At 57.8% G+C, this 25750-nt stretch overlaps 2 protein-coding genes across 2 annotated transcripts; both read left to right on the top strand.

Moving 5' to 3' along the window:
• Nucleotides 1-1595: 1595 nt before the first annotated feature.
• On the top strand, nt 1596-5184 carry ZNF414 (zinc finger protein 414). Its single transcript, XM_054465789.2, has 8 exons — nt 1596-1719; nt 2424-2736; nt 3054-3161; nt 3273-3378; nt 3806-4149; nt 4230-4280; nt 4747-4920; nt 5007-5184. Exons 1-8 carry the CDS (start codon nt 1717-1719, stop codon nt 5078-5080), a joined length of 1173 nt encoding a protein of 390 aa, XP_054321764.1. The 5' UTR covers nt 1596-1716; the 3' UTR covers nt 5081-5184.
• A 7940-nt stretch (nt 5185-13124) lies between these two features.
• Nucleotides 13125-25481, top strand: PRAM1 (PML-RARA regulated adaptor molecule 1). The gene is made up of 10 exons (XM_054466066.2): nt 13125-13176; nt 15944-17459; nt 17550-17616; nt 17993-18069; nt 24395-24452; nt 24557-24665; nt 24796-24958; nt 25043-25076; nt 25180-25214; nt 25326-25481. Exons 1-10 carry the CDS (start codon nt 13174-13176, stop codon nt 25361-25363), a joined length of 2100 nt encoding a protein of 699 aa, XP_054322041.2. The 5' UTR covers nt 13125-13173; the 3' UTR covers nt 25364-25481.
• Nucleotides 25482-25750: the final 269 nt, after the last annotated feature.

Raw genomic sequence — 25750 nt, 5'->3', positions numbered from 1 at the left:
GCCTGGGTGACAGTGCAAGACGTCGTCAAAAAAAAAAAAAAACCCTACAGTTGCCTAGAACTCAACGAACACCTCTTGAATGGCAGCATGATATATTAGAGAGATCTAAGATGTTAGATCTACCTTACCGCCCTCTCAACAGCCCATCCTCCTCCAAGTGACTGCCAGGAATCTGATGATGCGCCTCCCCCTGCTAAAAATTCACCAGTGGTTACAACAGAAACCACACTCCTCTCTCTGCACCACTCCCATGGCCCTGCATGACCTACCGCGCACCATATTCGCTTTCTGACCTCCATACCCCGCCTCCACTCTGCTCCAGTGGTGCCCTAGCCGCCTCGCTACTCTTTGACCAAAATAAGCCCGTCCTGCCCCACTCCAGGACATCACCACCAGCTATCCGGTAGAGCCCCCTGCTCCTCGGGCTTTCCACCAGCTCACTCCTTGATCATCTGGAGACAGCTCCGAAGTCACCTCCTCAGAGTGGCTTCCCTGACCCATCACTTCGACATTTCATTGTTTCCTTCATTGCTCTGAATAGGACAAAAGATTGTTTTTGCACTTGTTGATTTACTATTTCCCCATTTTAATTTATTTTTATTTAACTTTTAGAGATGGGGGTCTCGCTTTTTCGACCAGGCAGGAGTGCAGTGGTGCCATCACGCTCACTGCAGCCTCGACGTCCCTGGCTCGAGCGATGCTGTTTCCCCATTTTAAAATGTGAGTGCAAGGGGAGGCGAGGTGGCTCACGCCTGCAATCCTAACACTTGGGAGGCCGAGGCGGGAGGATTGCTTGAGCCCAGGAGTTTGAGACCGGCCTGGGCAACACACAGAGAGACCCTGTCTCTAAAAAGAATTTAAAAATTAGCTGGGCACGGTGGCGCACGCCAGTAATCCCAGCTACTCGGGAGGTTGAGATGGGAGGATCGCCTGAACCCAGGAGGTCAAGGCTGTAGCGAGCTATGATCGCATCACTGCACTCCAGCCTGGGCGATAGAGCAAGACCCTGTCTCAACACTATAAAAAATAAAGAACTGGCCGGGCGCGGTGGCTCACGCCTGTAATCCCAGTACTTTGGGAGGCCGAGGCGGGTGGATCACCCGAGGTCAGGAGTTCACGACCAGCCTGGACAAGATGGTGGAACCCAGTCTCTACTAAAAATACAAAAAATTAGCCAGACGTGGTGGTGGGCGCCCCTAATCCCAGCCACTTGGGAGGCTGAGGCAGAAGAATCGCTTGAACCCAGGAGGCGGAGGTTGCAGTGAGCCGAGATCGCGCCATTACACTCCAGCCTGGACAACAAGAGCGAAACTCCGTCTTAAAAAAATAAAAAATAAAAATAAAGAAGAACTGCTGTTTATCGCCTGTCCAGGGGTGATCTTAGGACAAGACTAGAGGGGATGAAGGTGCCCACTTTGAAGACTAGGACAGTGAGGTCATCCCGGATCTCCGTGCACGGAGTCTGCTGAAGTGTGCGCTGACTGCCCGGGGATAGCAAAATTGCACCAGCGTCCAACCTGCGCTCCAGGATGACTCTGCCCTCAGGCCCCGCCCCGTCTCCGAGCGCCCTGCGCAGGCCCCGCCCCCAATCTCGCGAGAGCTGAGAGGCGGAAAATGGCGCTGACGTGAGCGCGAGCTTGCACTGCCCAGAGGGTGGCCGCCGCCTGAGCTGCAGCTGCCGGAGCCGCAGAAACAAGAGGCCGAGCCGTGTCGAAGATGGTGAGCGCGGCACCGGGGTCGCGGGCGCGGCGGAGCGGCAGGGACTGGCGGGGAGCGGCCCTGTCGCGCCCACAGCCTCCGGCCGACCCCGCCCCCACATCCGGGCACCCGTCCGCCGCTGGCTGTCACTCGGAGAGCGCCCTACTTCCGGGCCCGGCCCGGAATGGACCACGCCCACCAGGCTAGGACTCCGCCCCTAAATTTCTTACATCCGGGCCCCCAGCACCTCCAAGATAGTCCACACTGCTCGAGGCCGGCCGGTCTCGGTCCTCAGACAATCCATGTCTAGCTCCTCTAGCATCTTCCCAGTCGCTGCCTGCCCATAGCCCCGCCTCCGTAGCCTTGGCCCCGCCCACTCCCTCTAGGCCACGCTTGTGTCGCGTACTGGGGCTCCCACCTACCCTAGTTGAGGAGAGGAGATGCTTCTCCCATGTGCATAAGGAGCTCAATCCGGGCCAGTGCAGTGGCTGACGACTCTAATCCCAGCACTTTGGGAGGCTAAGGCAGGAGGATCACTTGAGACCAGGGGTTCAAGACCAGCGAGGGCAACATGGCGAGACCCCATCTTTATAAAAAAAAAAAAAAGAGCTTAGTCCACCCTTACGTATTCCCCTATCCTCTCCTGCTGGTGATTCCTTAGGATGGGGGCCGACTGGGTTGACCCAGAGCCCAGAAGGGTCCTCTCTGCCTCTTCCTTCCACCAGGAGGAGAAACCCTCAGGGCCCAGCCCGGACATGCTGGCCACTGCAGAGTCCAGCTCCAGTGAGACCGACAAGGAGGTGTTGTCCCCGGCTGTGCCAGCTGCAGCCCCCTCCTCCTCCATGTCGGAGGAGCCAGGCCCTGAGCAGGCAGCCACACCGCCGGTGTGGGAACGTGGAGGGGCTGGAGGGATGCAGCAGGGCTCCTCCCCAGCCCCAGACAGCTGCCAGCCTGGCCCCGGACCCAGCCCTGGCCTGACCAGCATAGTCTCCGGGACCGGCGAGGACCTGCGGCCTCCCAGACGACGCCCACCTCCAGGTGATCTGTGATGTGGTCTTCTGGGGAATCACAGTCCCTGGAACAATAGAAGCGAGACGTAGAGAATCTCTAACCCCAGGGCCTTTCTAGAGGGATGCCACTCACCATTTTACAGAGCAGCTGGTGGATGCCAGGCTGTGGCTCCAATGGTGAGCCTGGCCAGTCCAGCCCCTGCACTGTGGCAGACCAGTCTGTTGTGGTAGGCAGAGAGTAAAGGCCCCAGCACATCATATTTGCTTCTCTGGGGCAGAACCCTGGGGTCAGGGACAGCACTAGTGAGGAAGGGACCAGTGACCCCTGTTCTGTGCGTCCTGCAGGGAAGCAAATCCCTTGCTCCAGCCCTGGCTGCTGCCTCAGTTTTCCCAGCGTCCGCGACTTGGCACAGCATCTGCGAACCCACTGCCCGCCCACACAGTCCCTGGAAGGTAGGGCCAGGACCGGTAATGGGGAGGCAGGTTAGGGTGGGAAACAGGCAGCGCCCCTCGGAGCCAGCCTTGGCCACCCCTCTCCACTTCTCTGTCCTTCATCCCTACCAGGCAAGCTCTTCCGCTGCTCAGCCCTGAGCTGCACCGAGACCTTCCCCAGCATGCAGGAGCTGGTGGCTCACAGCAAACTGCACTACAAACCCAATCGCTACTTCAAGTGAGACCCTGACCTCTTGAGCTCCGCCCTGCCCTAGCCTCACCCTGTGTGTGGGCTCCAGGCCTTCCTCCCTTCCTGGTCAGGGTGTTGGAGGGCGGGACTTGATGTGGGTGGGCCTTTGGGAAAGCCCCGCCCTCACCTCCCTGGATGGGGCGGGGCACACGTGGGCTTGGCTCCACCCAGCCAGGCTTTACCTCCCAAGTGGAAAACCGGCCACCTAACTTAAAATTGAGACTTCTTTCCGGGTTTCCCCAGGGTTCCCACCCGAAGTGGTCAGGAAGGGTCGCTACCACAGTTGTACAGGAGCGGGGAGGCGATTAGTGCCCAGGCTCCGTTCCCACGCTCGAAGGGCGGGTGGCATTGCACAGGACACTCTCCCTGCTCCCCCTGGAGGCCCAGCCCAGCCCAGCCCTCTGCCCACCTCCAGGTGTGAGAACTGCCTCCTGCGCTTCCGCACGCACCGCTCGCTCTTCAAGCACCTGCATGTTTGCGCGGAGCATGCGCAGAGCCCAGCCCCGCCGCCACCCCCGGCCCTGGACCGAGAGCCGCCCGCGCCCGAGCGCCCCCCGGAGGTTGACCCCGCATCAGCGCCGGGCCTGCAGTTCCCACTGCTGGAACCCTTCACGACCCCCGCCCCTGCCCCCACCGGACCGTTCCTGTCCTACTTGAACCCTGCGCCCTTTGGCCTAAGCCCCCCGCGCCTGCGCCCCTTCCTGGCCGCTGCACCCGGGCTGCCGGCTTCCAGCGCCGCCGTCTGGAAAAAGAGCCAAGGTGAGTGTGGGGTCGGGGGCCTCCAGGAGGGCGGGCTGGGCTCGCCCTGACTCTGAACTTGACCCGCCCCTTTACCGCAGGTGCTGGCAGCAGCCCCCGAAGACCCCAGGGCGGCTCCGACGCGCCCTCAGGTGCGTGCAGGTGACCACCAGGGAGGGGTGGAGGGGCTTTCTTTCCTGCGCCCTGCGGGGTCCAGTGGATACCAGGAGGCAGCAGTGCCCATCCCCTTCCCAGGGGGCAGAAATGCCACCGTCCCGAAATACAGGATTTTTGCCTTAAAAATGACTGGCACCTGCGCCTTCATCTGCGCCGGCGTTCCCGTGTAAACCTTGCGCCCCTTTCACCGTTCACCTCGGAGCGGGCTTCTCCCCGACGGTGAATCTGGGGGATGATAGTAGGGGACGCGGAGAAGCCAAGTTGGGTGCCCCCAACTCTAGGGGCAGACAGACCCGGGAGAAATTGAACTAGGCACCCGGAAGCTGATGGGGGGCGGGAAAAGGTCCCACCGACCCACCCTCGCCGGCGTCCTCCATCCTTGGCGCACGGGTCTTCTGGGCTGGGGGAGCCCGGGACTGATGGGGTCCCGCCTGCCCGCAGGGCACGCGGCCCCAAGCCGCATCGTGTGGGAGCACACACGCGGCCGCTACTCGTGCATGCAGTGCGCCTTCTCCACGGCCTCGCGGCCCGCCATGACCCTGCACCTGGAGGACCATCGCCCCGGCGCCCCCGCGGCCCCCGCGCCCGGGCCGCCGCGCCCCGACGCCCCCGCGGGTAAGGCCGAGGAATGCGCGGGTGGAGAGGGGGGCGGGGGCCCAAGGCGCTGAGGCTCAGGCGCCCCCCTCCTCTGCCCCACCCAGATCCGGCCCCGCTTGCACCCAAGGTGTCGCCGCTGCTGTCAGAGGGGGAGCTTCCAGTGTTCTCGCAGCTCTGAACCCGGCCTCTTTGGGGGTGGGCCATGGGATGTGGGTAGTTTTGTCATTTGGAGGGGGCTGCAGGGAAGGGGGGCTGGAGTGGACAATAAAGAAGGCGCCATGAGCCAGCCTGTGCTGTGTTCCCATCCCTTGCCCTTCCAAAGCACGGTGGGCTGGAGCCCAGCAGTCATGGAGCGATCACATCTTGGGAGGACCACCTGGGTCCACAGGTGCAGGCCTCACAGCCCACCTGTGTCCTATCTTCCCATCACCCCAATCCTGGGACCCAGGTCCCCACCTCCAGCTGTGGTTGAGGTCCCCAATACCCACTGTGGCACCGTTCTCCCTTGTCCAGAAACCAAATGGGATGGGGACTCTCCAGTTTTCTTTTTCTTTTTTTTTTTTTTTTTGAGACAGTGTCTTGCTTTGTTGCCCAGGCTGGAGTGCAGTGGTTCGATCTCGTCCCACTGCAAGCTCCACCTCCTGGGTTCACGCCATTCTCCTGCTTCAGCCTTCCAAGTAGCTGGGACTACAGGCGCCCACCACTACACGCCTGGCTAATTTTTTGTATTTTTAATAGAGATGGAGTTTCACCGCGTTAGTCAGAATGGTCTCGATCTCCTGACCTCATGATCCGCCCGCCTCAGACTCCCAAAGTGCTGGGATTACAGGCGTGAGCCACCACGCCCAGCCTCCAGTTTTCTTTTAAGAAGTCCTGGCCAAGCACAGTGGCTCACGCCTGTAATCCCAGCACTTTGGGAGGCTGGGGCAGGTGGAGCACCTGAGGGCAGGAGTTCGAGACCAGCCTGACTTACATGGTAAAACCCCATCTCTACTAAACACAAAAAATTAGCCGGGTGTGGTGGCGCACACCTGTAATCCCAGCTACTTGGGAGCCTGAGGCAGGAGAATCACTGGAACCTGGGAGGTGGAAGTTGCAGTGAGCCAAGATTGTGCTATTGCACTTCAGCCTGGGCAATACGAGTGGAACTCCATCTCAAAAATAAAGGAAGTTAAAAAGCAGTCCCATAACCAGGAGAGGTGACTCATGTCTGCAGTCTCAGTGCTTTAGGAAGCTGAGGCAGGAGGGGCGCCTCAGGCCAGGAGTTCAAGATCAGCTTGGGCAACCTAGCAAGATCGCATCTCTACCCCTCCCCAAAAAAATACAAAAAATAGCCAGGCATGGCTGGGCGTGGTGGCTTATGCTTGTAATCCTAGCACTTTGGGAGGCAGAGGTGGGTGGATCACTTGAGGTCAGGAGTTGGAGACTAGCCTGGCCATCATGGTGAAACCCCATCTCTACTAAAAATATGAAAATTAGCTGGGCATGGTGGTGGGCACCTATAATCCCAGCTACTCGGGGCCTGAGGCAGGAGAATCGCTTGAACCCAGTGGGACGGAGTTTGCAGTGAGCCGAGATCAAGACCCTGCACTCCAGCCTGGGTGACAGAGCAAAACTCTGTCTAAAAAAAAAAAAAAAAAAGCCGTGGTGGCTACCTGGGAGCTGAGGCAGGAGGATCACTTGAGCACAGCAGTTCAAGGCTGCAGTGAGTCATCATCACACCATTGCAACCCCAGCCTGAGAGACAAAAAACAAAAAAAATCCCAGGAGCTTCAGGGACAGGCTGGGAGGCTGGTCCTGAGAAAGTGCAGGGACTGGCCAGGATGGCCTGAAGACCCCCAGACCCTGAACCCCATACTGACTCAAGGGGAAGAATCCTTTGGGATTGGGGAGGCAGGCTGGGGACTCAGGTCTTCATCCTCCTCGCTGTCTGCCAGACCAATTTCCACCATGTCCCAGCTCTGAGGAGCGGGGTGGGTCAAGGCCAGCCCTCCATGGCCTGGTCTTTCTCCTCACCCCCGAAGCCAGCCTCCCGGGTATGGAAGTCCCGGGTGATATCCATAGCACCCCTTGGAGGCTGGTTTTACCTCCATGATCCCTCTCCCTTCTATCCTCATCTCGCCAGCCCCAGGGTCCCCTAGCCCACCCCCTACTCTCCCCAACCTGCCCTTACCCCAAGACTGAAAACAGAAAACAGAGTCTCTTCCTCCTTTTTTTTTTTTTTTTTTTGGAGACAGAGTCTCGCCGGAGTGCAATGGCAGTGCCAGGCTGGAGTGCAATGGTACACTCTCGGCTCTCACTGCAACCTCCGCCTTCTGGGTTCAAATGATTCTCCTGCCTCAGCCTCTAAGTAGCTGGGATTACAGGTGCCTGCCACCACCCCTGGCTAACTTCTTGTATGTTTAGTAGCGACGAGGTTTCAACATGTTGGCCAGGCTGGTCTCGAACTCCTGACCTCAGGTGATCGACCCACCTTGGCCTCCCAAAGTACTGGGATTACAAGTGTGAGCCACCATGCCCCGCAAGGGTCTCTTCTGATTGTTCCCCTCTCCTGCCTGGCACCCTTCAGTGGCTTCCCATGGCCCTCTGGATGAAGATCTTGTTCTCCCAGTAGCCCACAAGGCCCCACCTTGAACCTCTCGGTCCCCTCCCAGAACAACACTCACTGTCTCCCTCCTCATCCTCCTGGATACACAGACATCCTGTGAGCAAGAACCCAGGGACCTCCACGCAGTCCACTTTGTCTCAATCCTTACCTCCTCCTCTTTTCTCCATTCTCTGAATCCACTTCGGGGTTCCCCGTCACCTCCTCATCCTGGTATCTGCAGCCAAGATACCAGTAACCCCTGGGCGGGGCCCCCAGACCCCAATCCTCCGTCACTGCCCTCCCACCTTCTCCTTGCCCCCCGCCACCCTTCTTGTTGTCTTCCTCAGATTTTTTTTTTTTTTTTTTTTTTGAGATGGAGTCTTGCACTGTCACCCAGGCTGGAGTGCAGTGGCGCCATCTCGGCTCACTGCAGCCTCCGCCTCCCGGGTTCACACCATTCTCCTGCCTGAGCCTCCCTAGTAGCTGGGATTACAGGTGCCCTCTACCATGCCTGGCTAATTTTTTGTATTTTTAGTAGAGATGGGGTTTCAGCATGTTGGCGAGGCTGGTCTCGAACTCCTGACCTAAGGTGATCCACCTGCCTCAGCCTCCCAAAGTGCTGGGATTACAGGCGTGATCCACTGCACCTATCTTCCTTGGACTTTTCATCCACCAACGTGTCCACCTCAGGCTCTGAGTCAAAGCCATCCAGGTAGACAAGCCAAGGGCCACCTGCCCCACACCTGCTCAGTGCCATGTCACCTCAAAGATGGACAGCTCTGGGATCCAGAAGCCCTTCATCCACTGCAAGGGGCAGGAGGGGATCCTCAGGCCCTTGGGACCCATCTGTCTGCCCCACTGCCCACTGCCTCACCAGGGGCCTGAAGACTGCTCTGTCCTTGATGGGGCTGTGATGTGACGGGGCGGCAGCCTCAGCTCACGTGGCTTGGGCTGGGTGTCCACTCTCCAGCACCCGTAGGCCCCAGCTGAGGTGGTTGTCACTCAGGATGGCGTAGGACAGGCCATCAGGGGGCCCCGGGGCTACGAGGCCCCCTAAGCTCCCCCTTCTCAGCCAGAAGCCTTGAAACCACCACTGTGGGACCCTGGAAAAGACTCGACCTCCCTGCCTCCCAATTCTCTCGTTCTTAAAAGGGTGTCATGATGACGGGTGAGTCCTTTGGGGTGGATGGGAGGATGAAAAGAGAGGCTGCAGGGAGAGGAGGGGCTTGGGAAATGTCTGCTGAGAATTTCACTTCCCGAGCCCATGGCTGCCTGGGACTCTCTCGACCTGGGGAGGAGGGTGGGACAGGGTGAAGGGGCCCATTTTACAGATCCATAGAGAAGGTGAGGCTAAGAGGCCTCTAGCCAGCCCCAGTTCCAAGTCAGCGGCACTGATTCTGCAGCATCTTGGGAGCTGCGCACAGTTACCACGGGAAGAGAAAACCCTGCCAGCAGGTCCAGAGGACACGCCCCTGTTCCCGCACTCTGGAGGTCCCTAGATCTGGCTGTAGTCCAAGCCTCTCCCTCATCTCCAGGGACAGCGCTGTGTTCTCTGTCCCCCAGGCCCCTAACCCCTCTCCAGGGTCCCAGGGTCCCCCAGGAGTCTCAGTCCCCATCAGTTTCCTCATTCGGCCACCCCCAGATCTAGGCCACGCCTCTTCCCAGTCTGTCACTATCTTTCCAGAGAGACCTAGAGCCAACACCTCCGTCCAGGGACCTCTCCCCTACCCCATCACCCACGGAGATGGGACAGCCCTTCCTGTGTGTACAGCGGGCCCACGGCCACCACACTACCCTCTGAAGTGAACTGACTGCCACGAGGCCTGGGGAGCTGGCTCACCACCTGGCCTCCGCCGTTCACCCTGTCCACTACAAAAACGACTTCCTACCCTCAAGCCGGCCCCCAACCCCCATGCACAGGAGCCCAGTCCTCTTGGGCCCCGGCTCCGCCCAGCAGGGGGCGCCCAGGAGTCTCAGACTCGGGGGAATGAAAGCCGGGAGAGCAGTGGGGATAGCGGGCAGGTTGGCTGGAAGCTGCGGGCTCGCGCCGAACAGCTCTGAGGCCGGCCAGAGGTCCGTGCCCGGCATTTGTCCAGCCCAAGTTGTCACCTGCAGGTGCCGGTCCGGTTACCCTCATTGCGGGCCGGGAGCGGGGAGGTGGAGGGCGCCCTGCGGCCCTGGGATTCACCGCCCACGTGCTCCCCGGGCTCCTCCCCCTGCACACCGTTGTTCCCGTTTCCGACCCCGCAGAGTCCCCGAGGCGCGCCCTAACGAACTCTCACTCCCCCGGTCCGGGCTCCCTTCTCCGGGATTCCGGAGCCCTATCTGTCCCTGTCTGCGGCCGTGCCGCGCGGAACCCTGCCGGGAGCCCCTACGGAGGCGCCAAATACACAAAGGGGAGTTGGCGGGGAGGCGCACCATGACGACAGCTCCGGGACCTGCGCTTCACCCCCACGGCGCCCCCGTGGGGCCTTGGTGCGCGCGCCCTGGCTGGACCCTCCTAGCTGCGAGTGTGCACGGGTAGTGATCAGCCCAGGCACCTGGGAATCCATCAGCTGTCATCCAATCCTTTAATTACCTTGATTGAGCTCCTACTGTGGCCAAGCATTGCTTGATTTATTTATTTATTTATATTTATTTATTATTTATTTATTTATTTTTTGAGACGGTGTCTTACCCTGTCACCCAAGTTGGAGTGCAATGGCGCAATCTCAGCTCACGGCAACCTCCGCCTCCCGGGTTCAAGCGATTCTCCCGCCTCAGCCTCCCAGGTACCTGGGATTACAGGCGTGCACAAACAGTATTTTTAGTAGAGACAGGGTTTCACCATGTTGGCCAGGCTGCTCTCGAACCCCTGACCTCAGGTGATCCGCCCGCCTGGCCTCCCAAACTTCTGGGATTACAGGCGTCAGCCACCGTGCCTGGCCACTTGTTCTTTCTTTCATTCTTTCCTTCACTTGCCAAGGTTCTGGAGACCCACAGAGGGCCCATATGTCCTCCCGAGACTCCTGTTTGGGAGGGCAACCCACATCTGGGAACTGTGCCCCAGGACAGGATGCAAAGGCACAACAGAGATGGCAGAATCCTGATGTCTGTGCTCTTAAAGGAGGCGTGAAAACAAACGGGCAGGTCGGGCGCAGTGACTCACGCCTGTAAACCCAGCACTTTGGGAGGCCCACATGGGTAGATTGCTTGAGGTCAGAAATTTGAGACCAGCCTGGCCAATGGTGACACCCCATCTCTGCTAAAAATCCAGAAAATTAGCCTGGCATGTTGACAGGCACCTGTAATCCCAGCTGCTTGAAGCCGGGAGGCAGCCTGGGCGACAGAGCAAGACTTTGTCTCAAAAAAAAAATTTAAAAAATTTTTAAAAATACTTGCTCGGGCCACACCCCAGACTGATTCAGTCAGTGTTCCTTGGAGGTTCTGTTTTTGGGGTTTTGTTTTTTTTTAGATGGAGTTTTGCTCTGTCACCCAGACTGGAGTGCAGTGGCGCCATCTCGGCTCACTGCAACCTCCACCCCCTGGGTTTAAGCGATTCTCCTGCCTCAGCCTCCCGAGTAGCCAGGATTACAGGCATGCGCCACCACGCCGAGCTAATTTTTGTATTTTTAGTAGAGATGGGGTTTCTCCATGTTGCCCAGGCTGGTCTTGAACTCCCAACCTCAGGTGATCCACCCGACTCAGCCTCCCAAAGTGCTGAGATTACAGGCGTGAGCCACATCACCCGACCACCGGTTCTTTTTTTTTTTTTTTTTTAACTGTTCAGGCGATTCCAACATGTGCTCAAACTGAAAACCAGGGCTCTCTACTCTCTTAGCAGGTGTTTTCTCCCTTTGTCTACCGTGAGGGAGATTACTGATCTCCTGTGGGCTGAGCCCTGTGGTCAGGGCTTGTCCTTATCTGGCCAGTCCTCGGCACCACAAGTGACTGCCTTCACCCCTTCTTGGCCCCTGTCTCTGTCTCCTGGTTCCTCTTCTCTCTACTACCTCTAACCTCTGGGAATCTGGTGTGTCCTCAGGTCCTCAGACCCCCTCACTCCTCCAGAACTGCAAAGCCTTTTTTTTTTTTTTTTTTGAGATGGAGTCTCTCTCTGTCACCCAGCATGGAGTACAGTGGCGTGATCTTGACTCTGCAACCTCCGCCTTCTGGCTTCAAGTGATTCTCCCACCCCAGCCTCCCAAGCAGCTGGGACCACAGGCGCGCACCATCACACCTGGCTAATTTTATGTTTTTTGTAGAGATGGAGTCTTGCTACGTTGCCCAAGCTGGTCTTGAACTCCTGGGCTCAAGTGATCCTCCTGCCTCAGCCTCCCAAAGTGTTAGGATTACAGGCGTGAGCCACTGTGCGTGGCCCAGGTGCAAGACCTTTGACACCACTCACCCACTGACCCCCAAATCTGCTCTACCAGCTGAGCTTTCTGCCCAGGGCAGCAGCCTGGGGCCTCCTTGGCCTGTGTGATATCTGCCCCAGAACAGGTGAGTCCTGCTCAGAGCCGGGAATCGGATTTCATGGAAGTGTTGAAATGAGGAAGGTGGATGAGCCAACCAGGGCAGACAGCAGAGGCCTCACCCGGTCACATGGGCCCCCACGTCCTGGGCCTCTGGACCTCCCCATGAGCCTCCTAAACCCCAGAGCTGTCCGTACCCCTGATCTGCTGAGATCGCCCCATCCTGTGGCTCTCTAGCCCAGGAGGTCACCAGGGCCTGGCATGGAGTCCTCCCTGGAGTCCAGAGATGGGGACACCAAAGTAGTAGGAATGATGGGGACTACAGAGAGTAAGAAACTAGTTGGCCAGGCGCGGTTGCTCACGCCTGCAGTCCCAGCACTTTGGGAGGCCGAGGCAGGCAGATCACCTGAGGTTGGGAGTTCGAGACCAGCCTGACCAACATGGTGAAACCCCGTCTCTACTAAAAATACAAAAAATTAGCCGGGCGTGGTGGTGCATGCCTGTAATTCCAGCCACTCAGGAGACTGAGGCAGGACAATTGCTTGAACCTGGGAAGCAGAGGTTGCAGTGAGCCGAGATTGCGCCACTACACTCCAGCCTGGGCAACAAAGTGAGACCCCGTCTCAAACAAAAAAAAAAGAAAGAAACTAGTGACCATGTTAGGAACATGCGGGCAACCAATGCCCCAAGCTTGGGACAGTAGCAGGCAGGACAGGAATTCAAGGGAAATAGAAGTGCCCGGCAGGGGCCAGGGGCAGTGGCTCACACCTGTAATCCCAGCACTTTTGTAGGCCGAGGCGGACTGATCCCTTGAGGTCAGGAGTTTGAGACCAGCCTGCCCAACATGGTGAAACCCCTTCTCTACTAAAGATACAAAAAGTAGCCAGGAGTGGTGGTGCGTGCCTGTAATCCCAGCTACTCAGGAGGTTGATGCAAGAGAATTGCCTGAACCCGGGAGGCAGAGGTTGCAGTGAGCAGAGATGGCACCATGGCACTCCAGCCTGGGCGACAGAGCACGACTCAGTCTCAAAAAAAAAAGAAGTGCTGGCAGGATCTGGAGACAGACTGGAGCCTCCCCACCTCCTTCCCTTCCTCCTCTGCCCTCTCCCGCCCCACCTCTAGCAGCCCCCACCCTGTGTGCTGACCGTGGAGCAGAAGCCACACTCACTTCCTGAAGGCAGCGGCCCCAGCTCGGGTCCCGCTCATCCCGTGGCTCATCACCTGCCTGCAGCCATGGTGAGTGCTGGGAGAGGCCTGTGCCTCACTGGCGGGGAAGCAAGGGACACAGATGTTCCTGGAAGGATAGGATCCACCTGTGGAGGGGCGGGGGGGGGGAGGGGTGGCTGCAAAAGACATCTGGGAAACGGGAAGGGTCAGCAAAAAGGACCTGAGGTAGGAGGCCACCAGGCACACCCCAGGACAGCGCGGGCTCTTGGGGGTTCAGGCTCAGGTTGGGACTGCGAGGGGGACAGATGGGACTCCCCGGGGGGACAACTCCCATCTCCCCAGGTCAACATGAGCAGCCATGTGGGAACGGGCTGCTGGGGTGAGAGCAGTGCTTTCCTGCGGGGTGACAAAGTGGGTCATGGCCCTCCCCCGTCCAGTCACCCAAGTTGTGACCTGCTAACCCTGACTTATCTAGCCCTGTGGTCGCCCGGGAGCACTTCCTTCAAACCACTCGGGCCTTCGACAGGGGCACTTCAGGCCCCAGGTGGGAATCGCTGCCTTTCCAAGGAGCACTCCTGGTCTCTGGTCCTCTGGATGGGGAAAGTGAGGCACACGCAGGAGGCAAAGGCCACACGTTTCTGCCCTTTTCCTCCTCCAATCTCCTTGACCACAGGTGAAAGGGGCGTTTGTAGGACTAAGGAGGCCTGGCCTACTTGTGAATCTGCCTACCTCTGTGGCGAGTGGTTGCAGGGCCAGCTAGGAGGGCAGCTGGGACAACTGGGTATGCAGGAGACGGCGCCTGTGCCCACGGTGTCCGCACCAATCCTCTCAGGCACTGTCAACTGTGAGCATTCCTGACCATCAGCCCGCATGTCAGAGACGGTGTGAGAGGGACCGCATGGCCGTCTCCAGGCATCTCTGTGTTTTCCTGATGGTCAGGCTGAGTACATGGCTGTCTTTGTGCTGCCTGAATATTGTTTATTTCAGCAAATATTTACTGAGCACCTACTATGTTCCAGGCCCTGGGAAGACAGCAATGAATGAGCCAAGTCTCTGCCTTGCAGAGGCTGAGGAACTGAGGGAAGTTGTGGTGTAGAGAGACAAAAAAAAAATCAAGACACATTAACAACAATGTAAAATAGTATGATACGTAGGGGTGGGTACGATGGGGAAACTCATGCATGCTGAATGCAGGGCAGTAGTGGGATGGGGTGATCCATTTAAAATAGGGTGATCTAGGCCAGGCGTGATGGCTCATGCACTTTGGGAGGCCGAGGTGGGTGGATCACTTGAGGTCAGGAGTTCGAAACCAGCCTGGCCAACATGGTAAAACCCCATCTCCATTAAAAATACAAAAAACATTAGCCGGGCGTCGTGGCACACACCTGTGATCCCAGCTACTCAGGAGGCTGAGGCAGGAGAATCGCTTGAACCCAGGAGGCGGAGGTTGCAGTGAGATTTCGCCACTGCACTCCAACCTAGGCGACAGAGTGAGACTCCATCTCAAAAAAAAGAAAGAAAGAAAAATAGGGTGGTCTAGGTTGGGCACGGTGGCTCACACCTGTAATCCCAGCACTTTGGGAGGCTGAGGCAGGTGGTGGAGGGTGGATCACCTGAGGTCAGGAGTTTGAGACCAACCTGGCCAACATGGTGAAACCCTGTCTCTAGTAAAAATACAAAAATTAGCCAGGCGTGGTTGCGAGTGCCTGTAATCCCAGCTACTTGGGAGGCTGAGTCACGAGACTCATTTGAACCTGGGAGGTGGAGATTGCAGTGAGCCGAGATCGCACCATTGCACTCCAGTCTGGGTGACAGAGCAAGACTCCATCTCAAAAAATAAAAATAAACAAATAGGGTGGCCTTGGACGGCCTCTTTAAATAAGAAAATATGAGAACAGAGGCTGGGAGGAGGAAGAGGAGAGACCCAGATGGTGCAGGGACACGTCCTGGGTCAGGGACAGGGCAGAGGCCCCGAGGTCAGAGGGAAGTGTTCAGGGTGCAGGGAGGAGAAGGTGGCTGGGTAGGGAGGCTGGTTCGCCCAGGCTTTTATGAGGCATTTAGCTTGAACTGTGGGGACATGAGGAAGCATTGCTAAGTTTTGAGCAGAGGGACACAAACAGACTCAGGGTTCAACAGGCTTCTCCCTCCAGCTGCCATGGGGGAAACTGACCAGGGAAGCGGGTAGGCAGCGGCCCAGGGAAGGGCTCATTAGAATAATCCAGACAATTGGTTGGGGGAGGGCAGACACTGCCTCCCACTACCTCCTGGGGTGACAGTGGTGAAGGCAGTGAGAAGTGGTTGGATTCCGGATGTGTTTTGAAATTAGCACAGAAGGGACTGGGGGCCTGGGCGTGGCGGTTCAAGCCTGTAATCCCAGCTACTGGGGAGGCCGAGGTCGGGGGATCATTGGAGCCCAGGAGTTGCAGGCTGCAGTGAGCTATGATTGCACCACTGCACTCCAGCCTGGGCAATGGAACGAGACTGGAGACATGCAGTGGGAGGGGTGAAAGAACGAGGGGGTCAAGGATGCTGGGGGGGTGGGGTACCACCCATGGGGGGAGGGCTGTGGGACTGGAGGCTGCGGGAGGGATGTCAGGAGTTCCAGTCCTGCTAGAGGAGGTTGGGTGTGGAATCAGCACTAAATGGAGAAGTAGGGAGGGGTGTGGGTCCCAGGATCCTAGGATCCATGGGGGCTCCTCGGAAAGAGAGCCGAGGGCCGATGGGGCCTGGGCGCAGGGGTGGTGGTTGTGGGCTGTGCCTGAGGGTCCCCAGGCCCTTCCTTCCATGCCCCTTCTGTGTGTTTGAGCCCCTGCCTCATTGGCTCTGCGTCTCCTAGGAGAGCCATCAGGACTTCCGGAGCATCAAAGCAAAGTTCCAGGCCTCTCAGCTGGAGCCCAGCGACCTGCCCAAAAAACCCCCGAAGCCTGAGTTCAGTAAACTCAAGAAGTTCTCCCAGCCTGAGCTAAGCGAGCACCCCAAGAAGGCCCCGCTGCCTGAGTTTGGTGCAGTGTCCTTGAAGCCCCCGCAGCCTCAGTTCACTGACCTCCCCAAGAAGCCCCCGCCGCCTGAGTTCACTGACCTCCCCAAAAAGCCCCTGCTGCCTCAGTTCACTGACCTCCCCAAGAAGCCCCCACCGCCTGAGGTCACTGACCTCCCCAAGAAGCCCCCGCCGCCTGAGGTCACTGACCTCCCCAAGAAGCCCCCACCGCCTGAGGTCACTGACCTCCCCAAGAAGCCCCCACCGCCTGAGGTCACTGACCTCCCCAAGAAGCCCTCCAAACTGGAGTTCAGTGACCTCTCCAAGAAGTTCCCACAGCTGGAGGCCACTCCATTTCCAAGGAAGCCCCTGCAGCCTGAGGTCGGTGAGGCCCCTTTGAAGGCCTCGCTGCCGGAGGAGCCTGGTGCGCCGGCCCGGAAACCCCTGCAGCCCGACGAACTCAGTCACCCCGCCAGACCCCGCTCCGAACCCAAATCCGGCGCATTCCCCAGGAAGCTCTGGCAACCCGAGGCCAGTGAGGCTACCCCGAAGTCCCCGCAGCCTGAGTTGAGTACCTTTCCCAAGAAGCCCGCGCAGCCTGAGTTCAACGTGTACCCCAAAAAGTCTCCGCAGCCTCAGGTTGGTGGCCTCCCTAAGAAGTCCGTGCCGCAGCCTGAGTTCAGCGAGGCCGCTCAGACTCCCCTCTGGAAGCCTCAGTCCAGCGAGCCGAAGCACGACTCCAGCGCCTTTCCCAAAAAGGCCTCCCAGCCTCCGCTGAGTGACTTTCCCAAGAAGCCTCCGCAGCCTGAGCTTGGGGACCTCACCAGGACCTCCTCAGAGCCCGAAGTCAGCGTGCTTCCCAAGAGGCCGCGGCCGGCCGAATTCAAAGCGCTCTCCAAGAAGCCCCCGCAGCCCGAGCTGGGCGGCCTCCCCAGGACCTCCTCAGAGCCCGAGTTCAACTCACTACCCAGGAAGCTGCTGCAGCCGGAGCGCCGCGGGCCACCCCGCAAGTTCTCACAGCCTGAGCCCAACGCTGTCCTCAAGAGACATCCGCAGCCTGAGTTCTTCGGTGATCTCCCTCGAAAGCCTCCACTCCCCAGCTCCGCTTCCGAGAGCTCACTGCCTGCGGCCGTGGCCGGCTCCAGCTCCCGGCACCCGCTCAGCCCTGGGTTTGGAGTCACTGGGACACCCCGCTGGAGGTCAGGAGGCCTTGTTCACAGTGGAGGGGCCAGGCCAGGCCTCAGACCCAGCCATCCACCCCGGCGGAGGCCTCTACCCCCTGCCAGCAGCCTGGGACCCCCTCCAGCCAAGCCCCCGCTGCCCCCGGGGCCCGTGGATATGCAGAGCTTTCGGAGACCCTCTGCAGCATCCATAGGTGGGTGAGAGCGGGCGGCACCGGCAGGAGCGGGGGCTGAGGTAGGTCCCAGGCAGTGCCGGCTTCCCTGCCGCACTCTCTACCCCACAGATCTACGGAGGACCCGCTCGGCCGCTGGGCTCCACTTCCAGGACCGACAGCCTGAAGACATCCCGCAGTGAGTGTGGGGAGGAAGCGGAGGTGGGTGCAGATTGTGGGGCTCAAAGAGGCCTCATCTCGGCCTGGAGCTCCCAGAACTTCGGGAGGCTGAAGTGGGCGGATCTCCTGAAGTCAGGAGTTCGACAACAGCCTGGCCAACGTGGTGAAACCCCGCCTACTAAAAATACAAAAATTAGCCCGGTGTTGTGGGGGGCACCTGTAATCCCAGCTACTTGGGAGGCTGAGGCAGGAGAATCGCTTGAACCCGGGAGGTGGAGGCTGCAGTGAGCCCGAGATCATGCCCCTGCATTCCAGCCTGGGCAACAGAGCAAAACTCCGTCTCAAAAAAAAAAAAAAAAAAAAAAAAAGAGGCCTCATCTCTGGTATCCCCGCAGGGTCCCAGATGAGATCTACGAGCTGTATGACGACGTGGAACCCAGAGAGGACTCCAGCCCCAGCCCCAAGGGCAGAGGTTTGTTGGTGGCCTGCCCGAGTCCCTGCAAAACATTCGGGGCAAGGCCATTTTCTGCCATGCTCGTGGTGTAAGAGCAAGTAACATTTTAGGACCTGCTGGCTCCTGCTGGGTGGAACTACATAAGGGGAGCCCAGAGGCGAAGGACCAGTGAGAAGGCTGTTGTAGGCAGAGGTGTGGCCCAGGTTGGCAGCAGGAGATGTGGGAGCAGTTGGCGAATTCAGTAATCAAAAGCAAGCATCAGGCCGAGTGTGGTGGCTCATGCCTGTAATCCCAGAGCTTTGGGAGCCCAAGGCAGGAGGATCGTTTGAGCCAATCCCAGGGCTTTGTGAGGCCAAGGCAGGAGGATCCCATAAGCCCAAGATTCCAGACCAGTCTGGGCCACAGAGCAAGACCTCATCTCTCCAAAAAAACTTAAAAATCAGCCAGGCGTGACAAGCATCTGTAGTCCCAGCTATTTGGGATGCTGAGACAAGAGGATTGCTTGAGTCCAGGAGGTCGAGACTGCAGTGAGGCTGTGACTGCACCACTGTACTCCAGCCTGGGCAGCAGACACCCTGTCTCCAAAAAAAAAAAAAAGCAGGACTTGGTGGTATATAAAGCAGGGAAGTTTCAAGCCTAGCACCCAAGGGTATGACAGAGCCGCCCCTGGGTTGACGACAAGATGTTAGGTTCCATTCATCCATCCATCCATCCATTTATTTATTTATTTTTTGAGACGGAGTCTCGCTCTGTCACCCAGGCTGGAGTGCAGTGGAGCAATCTCAGCTCACTGCAAGCTCCGCCTTCCGGGTTCACGCCATTCTCCTGCCTCAGCCTCCCAAGTAGCTGGGACTACAGGCGCCCGCCCCCGCACCCACCTAATTTTTTGTATTTTTAGTAGAGACGGGGTTTCACCGTGTTCTCCATCTCCTGACCTCATGATCCACCCGCCTTGGCTTCCCAAAGTGCTGGGATTACAGGCGTGAGCCACCACGCCTGGCCCTTATTTATTTGTTTATTTATTTATTTTATTTATGTATTCGTTTGTTTTTTTGTTTGAGATGGAGGCGCACTCTGTCACCCAGACTGGAGTGCAGTGCCGCGATCTTGGCTAACTGCAACCTCCGCCTTCCGTGTTCAAGCGATTCTCCTCTGGAGTAGCTGAGATTACAGGCACGCACCACCAAGCCCAGCTAATTTTTGTATTTTTAGTAGATATGGAGTTTCACCATGTTGGCTAGGTTGGTCTCAAGCTCCTGACCTCAAACAATCCGCCCACCTTAGCCTCCACAAGTGCTGGGATTACAGTCATGAGCCCCGCCTTATATTTTTATTTTTTATTTTTTTCGCTCTGTTATCGCCCAGGCTGGAGTGTAGTGGTGCCATCTCGGCTCACTGCAACCTCTGCCTCTTGGATTCAAGTGATTCTCCTGCCTCAGCCTCCCAAGCAGCTGGGATTACAGGCGCCCACCACCACACCTAGTTAATTTTTGTATTTTGAATAAAGCCGGGGTTTCACTACATTGGCCAGGCTGGCCTTGAACTCCTGACCTCGTGGTCTGCCCACCTCAGCCTACCAAAGTGCTGGGATTTCAGGCGTGAGCCACCGCGCCCGGCCTGATTTACTTAAACCTGTTGTGTTCAAGGTAGCTGAGGGGATGTTCAGGCAGAACTTGGGCCTGAAACTCAGGGGGAGGTGTGGCCTACAGGCAGGTGTGGCAGTGGCAGGGTAGGGAGGCTGCCAAAGGTTTCTTAGAAGTTTGTGCTGGGTGAATAGGGAGCAGACCCACACCTCCTGCCCAGCTCCAAAGTTAATGCCTTCGTGAAAACACAAGCAGCTTCCAGGCAAGCACCTTGCCTGCATGTCCCTAAATCTGTACCCTCCACTCCCAAATCGCCACAAGGCAGCAAGGCAATGCATCCCCATTTTACAGATGCACAAGGTTGGCCGGGCGTGGCAGCTCACGCCTGTAATCCCAGCAGTTTGGGAGGTCCGGCGGGTGGATCACTTGAGGTCAGGAGTTCCAGACCAGCCTGGCCTGCATGGCAAAAACCCGTCTCTACTGAAAATAAAAAAATTAGCTGGGGCTGGGCGTGGTGGCTCATGCCTGTAATCCCAGCACTTTGGGAGGCCGAGGCGGGTGGATCACCTGAGGTCAGGAGTTCGAGACCAGCCTGAACAACATGGAGAAACCCCATCTCTATTAAAAATACAAAAAGTCGCCGGGTGTGGTGGTGCGTGCCTGTAGTCCCAGCTACTAGAGAAGCTGAAGCAGGAGAATCGCATGAACCCGGGAAGGAAGGGTTGCAGTGAGCCAAAATCACGCCATTGGACTCCAGCTTGGGCGACAGAGTGAGACTCAATCTCAAAAAAAAAAAAAATGAGTCGGGCATGGTGGCACGCACCTGTAATCCCAGCTATTCGGGAGGCTGAGGTGGGATAATTCCTTGAACCCAGGAGGCGGAGGTTGCAGTGAGCCGACATGCGCCACTGCACTCCAGCCTGGGTGACAGAGTGAGACTCTGTGTCTGTCTCAATTGAAAAAAAAAAAAAAAAAAAAAAGTCCGGGCACAGTGGCTCACGCCTATAATCCCAGCACTTTGGAAGGCCGAGGAGGGCAGATTGCCTGAGGTCAAGAGTTCAAGACCAGCCTGGCCAACATAGTGAAACCCCGTCTCTACTAAAAATACAAAAAAATTAGCTGGGCGTGGTAGCAGGCGCCTGTAATCCCAGCTACTTGGGAGGCTGAGGCAGGAGAATAACTTGAACCTGGGAGGCAGAGGTTGCAGTAAGCTGAGATCCTGCCATTGCACTCCAGCCTGGGCGACAGAGTGAGACTCCATCTCAAAAAACAAAAAAAAAAAGAAAAAAAAAAATAGGCACGCAAGGTTGAGGCTCTGGGACGGGGCTTGCCCTGGCTTGCACAGCTGGTCCACGAGCTGGATCTGTGGCAGGGCTTTCAGCAGGAGCCTGAGCTTGAGCTTCTGAGGTGCTCCTGCTCTCCCTGACAGCCTCAGAGGGCCTGGGGCAGAGAGGCCCCCTCTGCTTCTCCTGGGCTTTCTCCCTGAGCTGCTTGCAACACCTCCCTGTGAGCACACAGCTTCCTGCTGGGGCCCCTCCTGCTTCCGCTCTAGGGGAGGCTCTGTGGCTTGGGTCTGGGGGCCACCCTTGGGGATGCAGATGGCCAGGAGTGGGGCTGCTGAGAGCCTGGGCTAGTGACAGCCTGCCTCCACTCACTCCCAGAAGCCCTGCTGGAATCCCCCACCTCTTCCGAGGCGAGGAGCATCTCCCTCTCCTCAAACTTCATACAGTCCCCACCCTTAGCCCATTGTTCCTGTCACCAAATAACCTTCTCCCCCTTCCTTGCCAGTCATTTGAGGTTCTGATATGAAAAAAGAAAAAAGGGGCCGGGCGCAGTGGCTCACGCCTATAATCCCAGCACTTTGGGAGGCTGAGGCAGGCAGATCAGTTGAGGTTGGGAGTTCGAGACCAGCCTGGCCAACATGGTGAAACCCTGTCTCTACTAAAAATACAAAAATTAGTTGGACGTGGTGTTGCACGCCTGTAGTCCCAGCTTCTGGGGAGGCTGAGGTGGGAGGATCGCTTGAACCCAGGAGATGGAGGCTGCAATGAGCCGAGATTGCACTTCTGCACTCCAGCCTGGGCAACAGAATGAGACCCTGTCTCAAGAAAAAAGAAAAAAAAAAGGTCCCACTTCCCTGGATCTCCCGCTTCTCAGGAGTGGCGTGGGCTTTTCACCATGGGTGCAGCTTCTCAAACGCAGCTTAGGTCTCTTGGGGCCAGGACTCTGGACTCCCCTCTCCCACTGTCTGCCTTACTTGGAGCAGTGGCAGCTCCACTGCAGAGGTTCCTGGAAGGCAGGGGGCTCCTCTGTGGGTGGGGAGAGCCCAGCCTTTCCCAGGATCTGAGCCAGCCATGCGGGGAATGCGGGCAGAGGCCTGCTCAGGGTCAGCTGTGGATGAACTGGGGCTGCCTGCATGGCGGTGCCGAGAGGTGCTCTGATGTGGCAGGTTTGCAGGGACCCTGGAGTGCCGACGTCAGTTTCGCTCCTGGTGGAGTGACTGCTCATAGCCAGGGAAGCCTCTGAGAGGCAGGAGCAGCTGGAGGGGTTGTGTGTTCTGGATGACACTGTGGATGGCCACGCCTGGTTATCTGGCGGGCACAATCCAGGTGCTGCTCCTTGGGCTGCTTGGAGGGACTACAGGCCTGAAATGTCCGGCGGGATGCTTTGAGCCATTCGGAAAGGACATGCTGGGGCTCTGGGTTCTGGATCTTTCACTCACCCGGGTTCCTGGAGCTCCCGCCTGAAGCCAATTCCTTGGCCAGCAGGGCTCTGACTTGGGAGCCTGGTCATTTGCCAGGAAGTGGCACAGGGAGGCTGGCACCATGGGAGACCCCTCAGTCCAGAGTCTCATCATCAGTCACCAGTCCAGGACGCTTACCCCAGCAGCATCTTTTACAAATTATTTTTATTTACTATTTTGAGACAGGGTCCTGGTCTGTCACCCAGGCTGTAGTGCAGCGGTGCCATCTTGCCTCATTGCAACCTCCGGGCCTCATTGCAACCTCCGGCTCCCGGGTTCCAGTGATTCTCCTGCCTCAGCCTCTCGAGTAGCTGGGATTACGGGCGCCCACCACCACACCCATCTAATTTTCGTATTTTTAGTAGAGACTGAGTTTCACCATGTTGGCCAGGCTGCTGTCAAACTCCTGACCTCAAGTGATCCGCCCGTCTTGGCCTCCCAAAGGCTGGGATTACAGGCATAAGCCACCGCGCCCAGCCACAATATTTTACTGTCAACTATCATTGCCCTACTGTGCAATGGAACACCCAATTTCTTCTTCCTAACTGTAACTTTGTACCCATCCTCTCCTCATCCTCCCTTCTGCCTTAGTTTTTCACCCAAATCTCATTACAGTAGAACTCTAGAACCCACCGGACGCGGTGGCTCAGGCCTGTAATCCCAGCACTTTGGGAGGCCAAGGCAGGGACATCACCTGAGGTCAGGAGTTAGAGACCAGCCTGGCCAACATGACGAAACCTCATCTCTACTAAAAATACAAAAGTCAGCTGGGTGTTGCAGTGGGTGCTTATAATCCCAGCTACTCAGGATGCTGAGGCAGGAGAATCGCTTGAACCCAGGAGGCAGAGGTTGCAGCGAGCTGAGATCATGCCATTGCACGCCAGCCTGGGCAACAAGAATGAAACTCTGTTTCAAAAAACAAAACAAAACAAAAACGGCTAGGCACGGTGGCTCATGCCTATAATCCCAGCACTTTGGGAGGCTGAGGCAGGTGGATCACCTGAGGTCAGGAGTTTGAGACCAGCCTGGCCAACATGGTGAAACCCTGTCTCTACTAAAAATACAAAAAATTAGCCGGGTGTGGTGGCATGTGCCTGTAATCCCACCTACTTGGGAGGTTGAGGGAGGAGAATCACTTGAACTCAGGAGGTGGAGGTTGCAGTGAGCTGAGATCGCGCCATTGCACACTCTAGCCTGGGCAACAAGAGCAAAACTCTGTCTCAAAAAATAAAAAAGAACCCTAGACCCAACTTGCTCTAGAAGACAGAAGTGAAATGGCCTCGAAGCCTACAGATAAATCCTGCCTCTACCATTTACAAGCTGGGTGACCTTGGGCAGCTTGCTTGACCTCTCTTAGCCTTTATTTCCTCGTGGACAAGTTGGGCATGACAGTGGCGTCTACTGGCATGAACAAGGTTGCTGAGAGGGCTGCCATGAGGGGTGTGGCCCAGCAGTTCCCACCATGCTGAGCCCGTGGCAAGAGTTAAGGGAATGGAAGGCAATCCAGAAGAACTCATGACCCCTGAGAAAGGCTTGCGGAAGAAGGTGCGCAGGGAGAGGTTTGGGAGGGGACCTGGTGGGATTTGGGGAGTCCTCAGAACTGACACAGGGAGGCCTCACTCAAGATCCAGCCACCGGCCAGGCGCAGTGGCTCACGCCTGTAATCCCAGCACTTCAGGAGGCCAAGGCGAGTGGATAGCCTGAGGTCAGGAATTCAAGACCAGCCTGGCCCACATGGTGAAACCTGTCTGTATTAAAAATACAAAAATCAACCAGGTGTGGTGATGGGCACCTGTAGTCCCAGCTACTCGGGAGGCTGAGGTCCAGGTAGGAGAATCGCTTGAACCCAGGAGGCGGAGGTTGCAGTGAGCCGAGACTGTGCCATTGCACTCCAGCCTAAGTGACAGAGCAAGACTCCATCTCAAAACAAAAACACAAAAACAAACAAAAAACAGCTACCAGGGTAAAGGCTGAGCTGGCGGGCCCTGCCTTGACTCGGAGTCCTGACTGTCCCCAGATGAAGCGCCCTCGGTTCAGCAAGCCGCCAGGAGGCCACCACAAGACCCAGCGCTCAGGTGCCATGGGCAGAGGGGGTGGGTGGACGGGGGGCGAGCTCCAGGAACCCCCAGAGGAGCACACCTTGCTCATGAGCACACAATTCCTTGGTGGGGGGTATCAGGAAGGAAAAGGATCCCCAGCCACAGCAGTTGCCACCCATGGACCCAAAGTTACTGAAGCAGCTGAGGAAGGCAGAGAAGGCCGAGAGGGAGTTCCGGAAGAAGTTCAAGGTGAGGCCTCCGAGCTAAGCAGGTGTCCTGGCAGGGCAGAGACCAGGGTCCCACCGATCCCAGGCTCAGAAAGAAGACAGGGGCCCAAGGGCGGCAGCACTAGCAGAGGCCCTAACATCTCGCGCCCCAGTTTGAAGGGGAGATCGTGGTTCACACGAAGATGATGATCGACCCCAATGCTAAGACGCGTCGCGGGGGCGGCAAGCACCTTGGGATCCGGCGCGGGGAGATCCTGGAGGTGATCGAGTTCACCAGCAACGAGGAGATGCTGTGCCGGGACCCCAAGGGCAAATGTGAGTGTGCCCGGCCCCGCAGCCCCGGGAGGCCCCCGCCGCCACCCTGGGCCTCAGAACCCACCATACCCACTCTCTCCGCAGATGGCTACGTGCCCAGAACAGCGCTTCTGCCCCTGTGAGTGCCAGCCCCGACCGTGGTGGGGGAATGCGGGGTGTGTGGTGCAGGGTGGGGGGAATGGGCCACAGTGCCCCTTGCTGACCCAATTGTGCTCTGCCAGGGAGACGGAGGTGTACGATGATGTCGACTTCTGTGGTACGTGGACACTCTGGGAGGGCTGGAGGGACCCTGGCGATTCCCCGGGGGAGCTGCTCACTATTGGGCTTCTGGGGAGAGGGGTCCATGGAAGTCACGCTTCCTCGGCAGACCCCCTGGAAAACCAACCACTCCCCCTGGGACGGTAAGACCGGTAGGCGTGGGGCCAGGACAGCCAGCCAGCCCAGCGCCCGCTTACCCAGGAGCCCTGGATCCCGGCACGGGAGAGTCACGGAGCTGCCCGGGCTTGTACCTGGCCACATAAAGCCCCAGTTTAAAGCAGTCCCTGCTTCTTGTCTTTTCTTTCCCTCCTGATTGGCACACAATGGTGCAAAGGCACGGGAACCCCCTGACTAAACACAAAAGGGGGTGTGTCTGGGGTCACCCTGCCATGGTCTCACCCCTCAGGGATAAAAACCAGGGGGGAGAAAAGGGTGGCAAGAAGCTGGTGAGCAAGGGGGGCTCTGGGTGATCAGAACCCCATGTGCTGCCAGCCAGGCAGCCGGGCAGGACGTGCCCCTCCACAGCCAACAGAA

This window comes from Pongo pygmaeus, chromosome 20 (genome assembly GCF_028885625.2).
Source record: "Pongo pygmaeus isolate AG05252 chromosome 20, NHGRI_mPonPyg2-v2.0_pri, whole genome shotgun sequence".
Classification (NCBI taxonomy): Eukaryota; Metazoa; Chordata; class Mammalia; order Primates; family Hominidae; genus Pongo; species Pongo pygmaeus.
This window is presented reverse-complemented; position numbering and strand designations above follow the sequence as displayed.

Bases quoted from the DNA above. Each gene is read 5' to 3' on its own strand.
- PRAM1 (XM_054466066.2), top strand. The intron at 17,617-17,992 runs GTGAGTGTGGGG...GTATCCCCGCAG, and splicing joins CAGCCTGAAGACATCCCGCA to GGTCCCAGATGAGATCTACG. The intron at 24,453-24,556 runs GTGCCATGGGCA...GGGGGGTATCAG, and splicing joins CCACAAGACCCAGCGCTCAG to GAAGGAAAAGGATCCCCAGC.
- ZNF414 (XM_054465789.2), top strand. The intron at 4,281-4,746 runs GTGCGTGCAGGT...GCCTGCCCGCAG, and splicing joins CGGCTCCGACGCGCCCTCAG to GGCACGCGGCCCCAAGCCGC. The intron at 4,921-5,006 runs GTAAGGCCGAGG...TGCCCCACCCAG, and splicing joins GCGCCCCGACGCCCCCGCGG to ATCCGGCCCCGCTTGCACCC.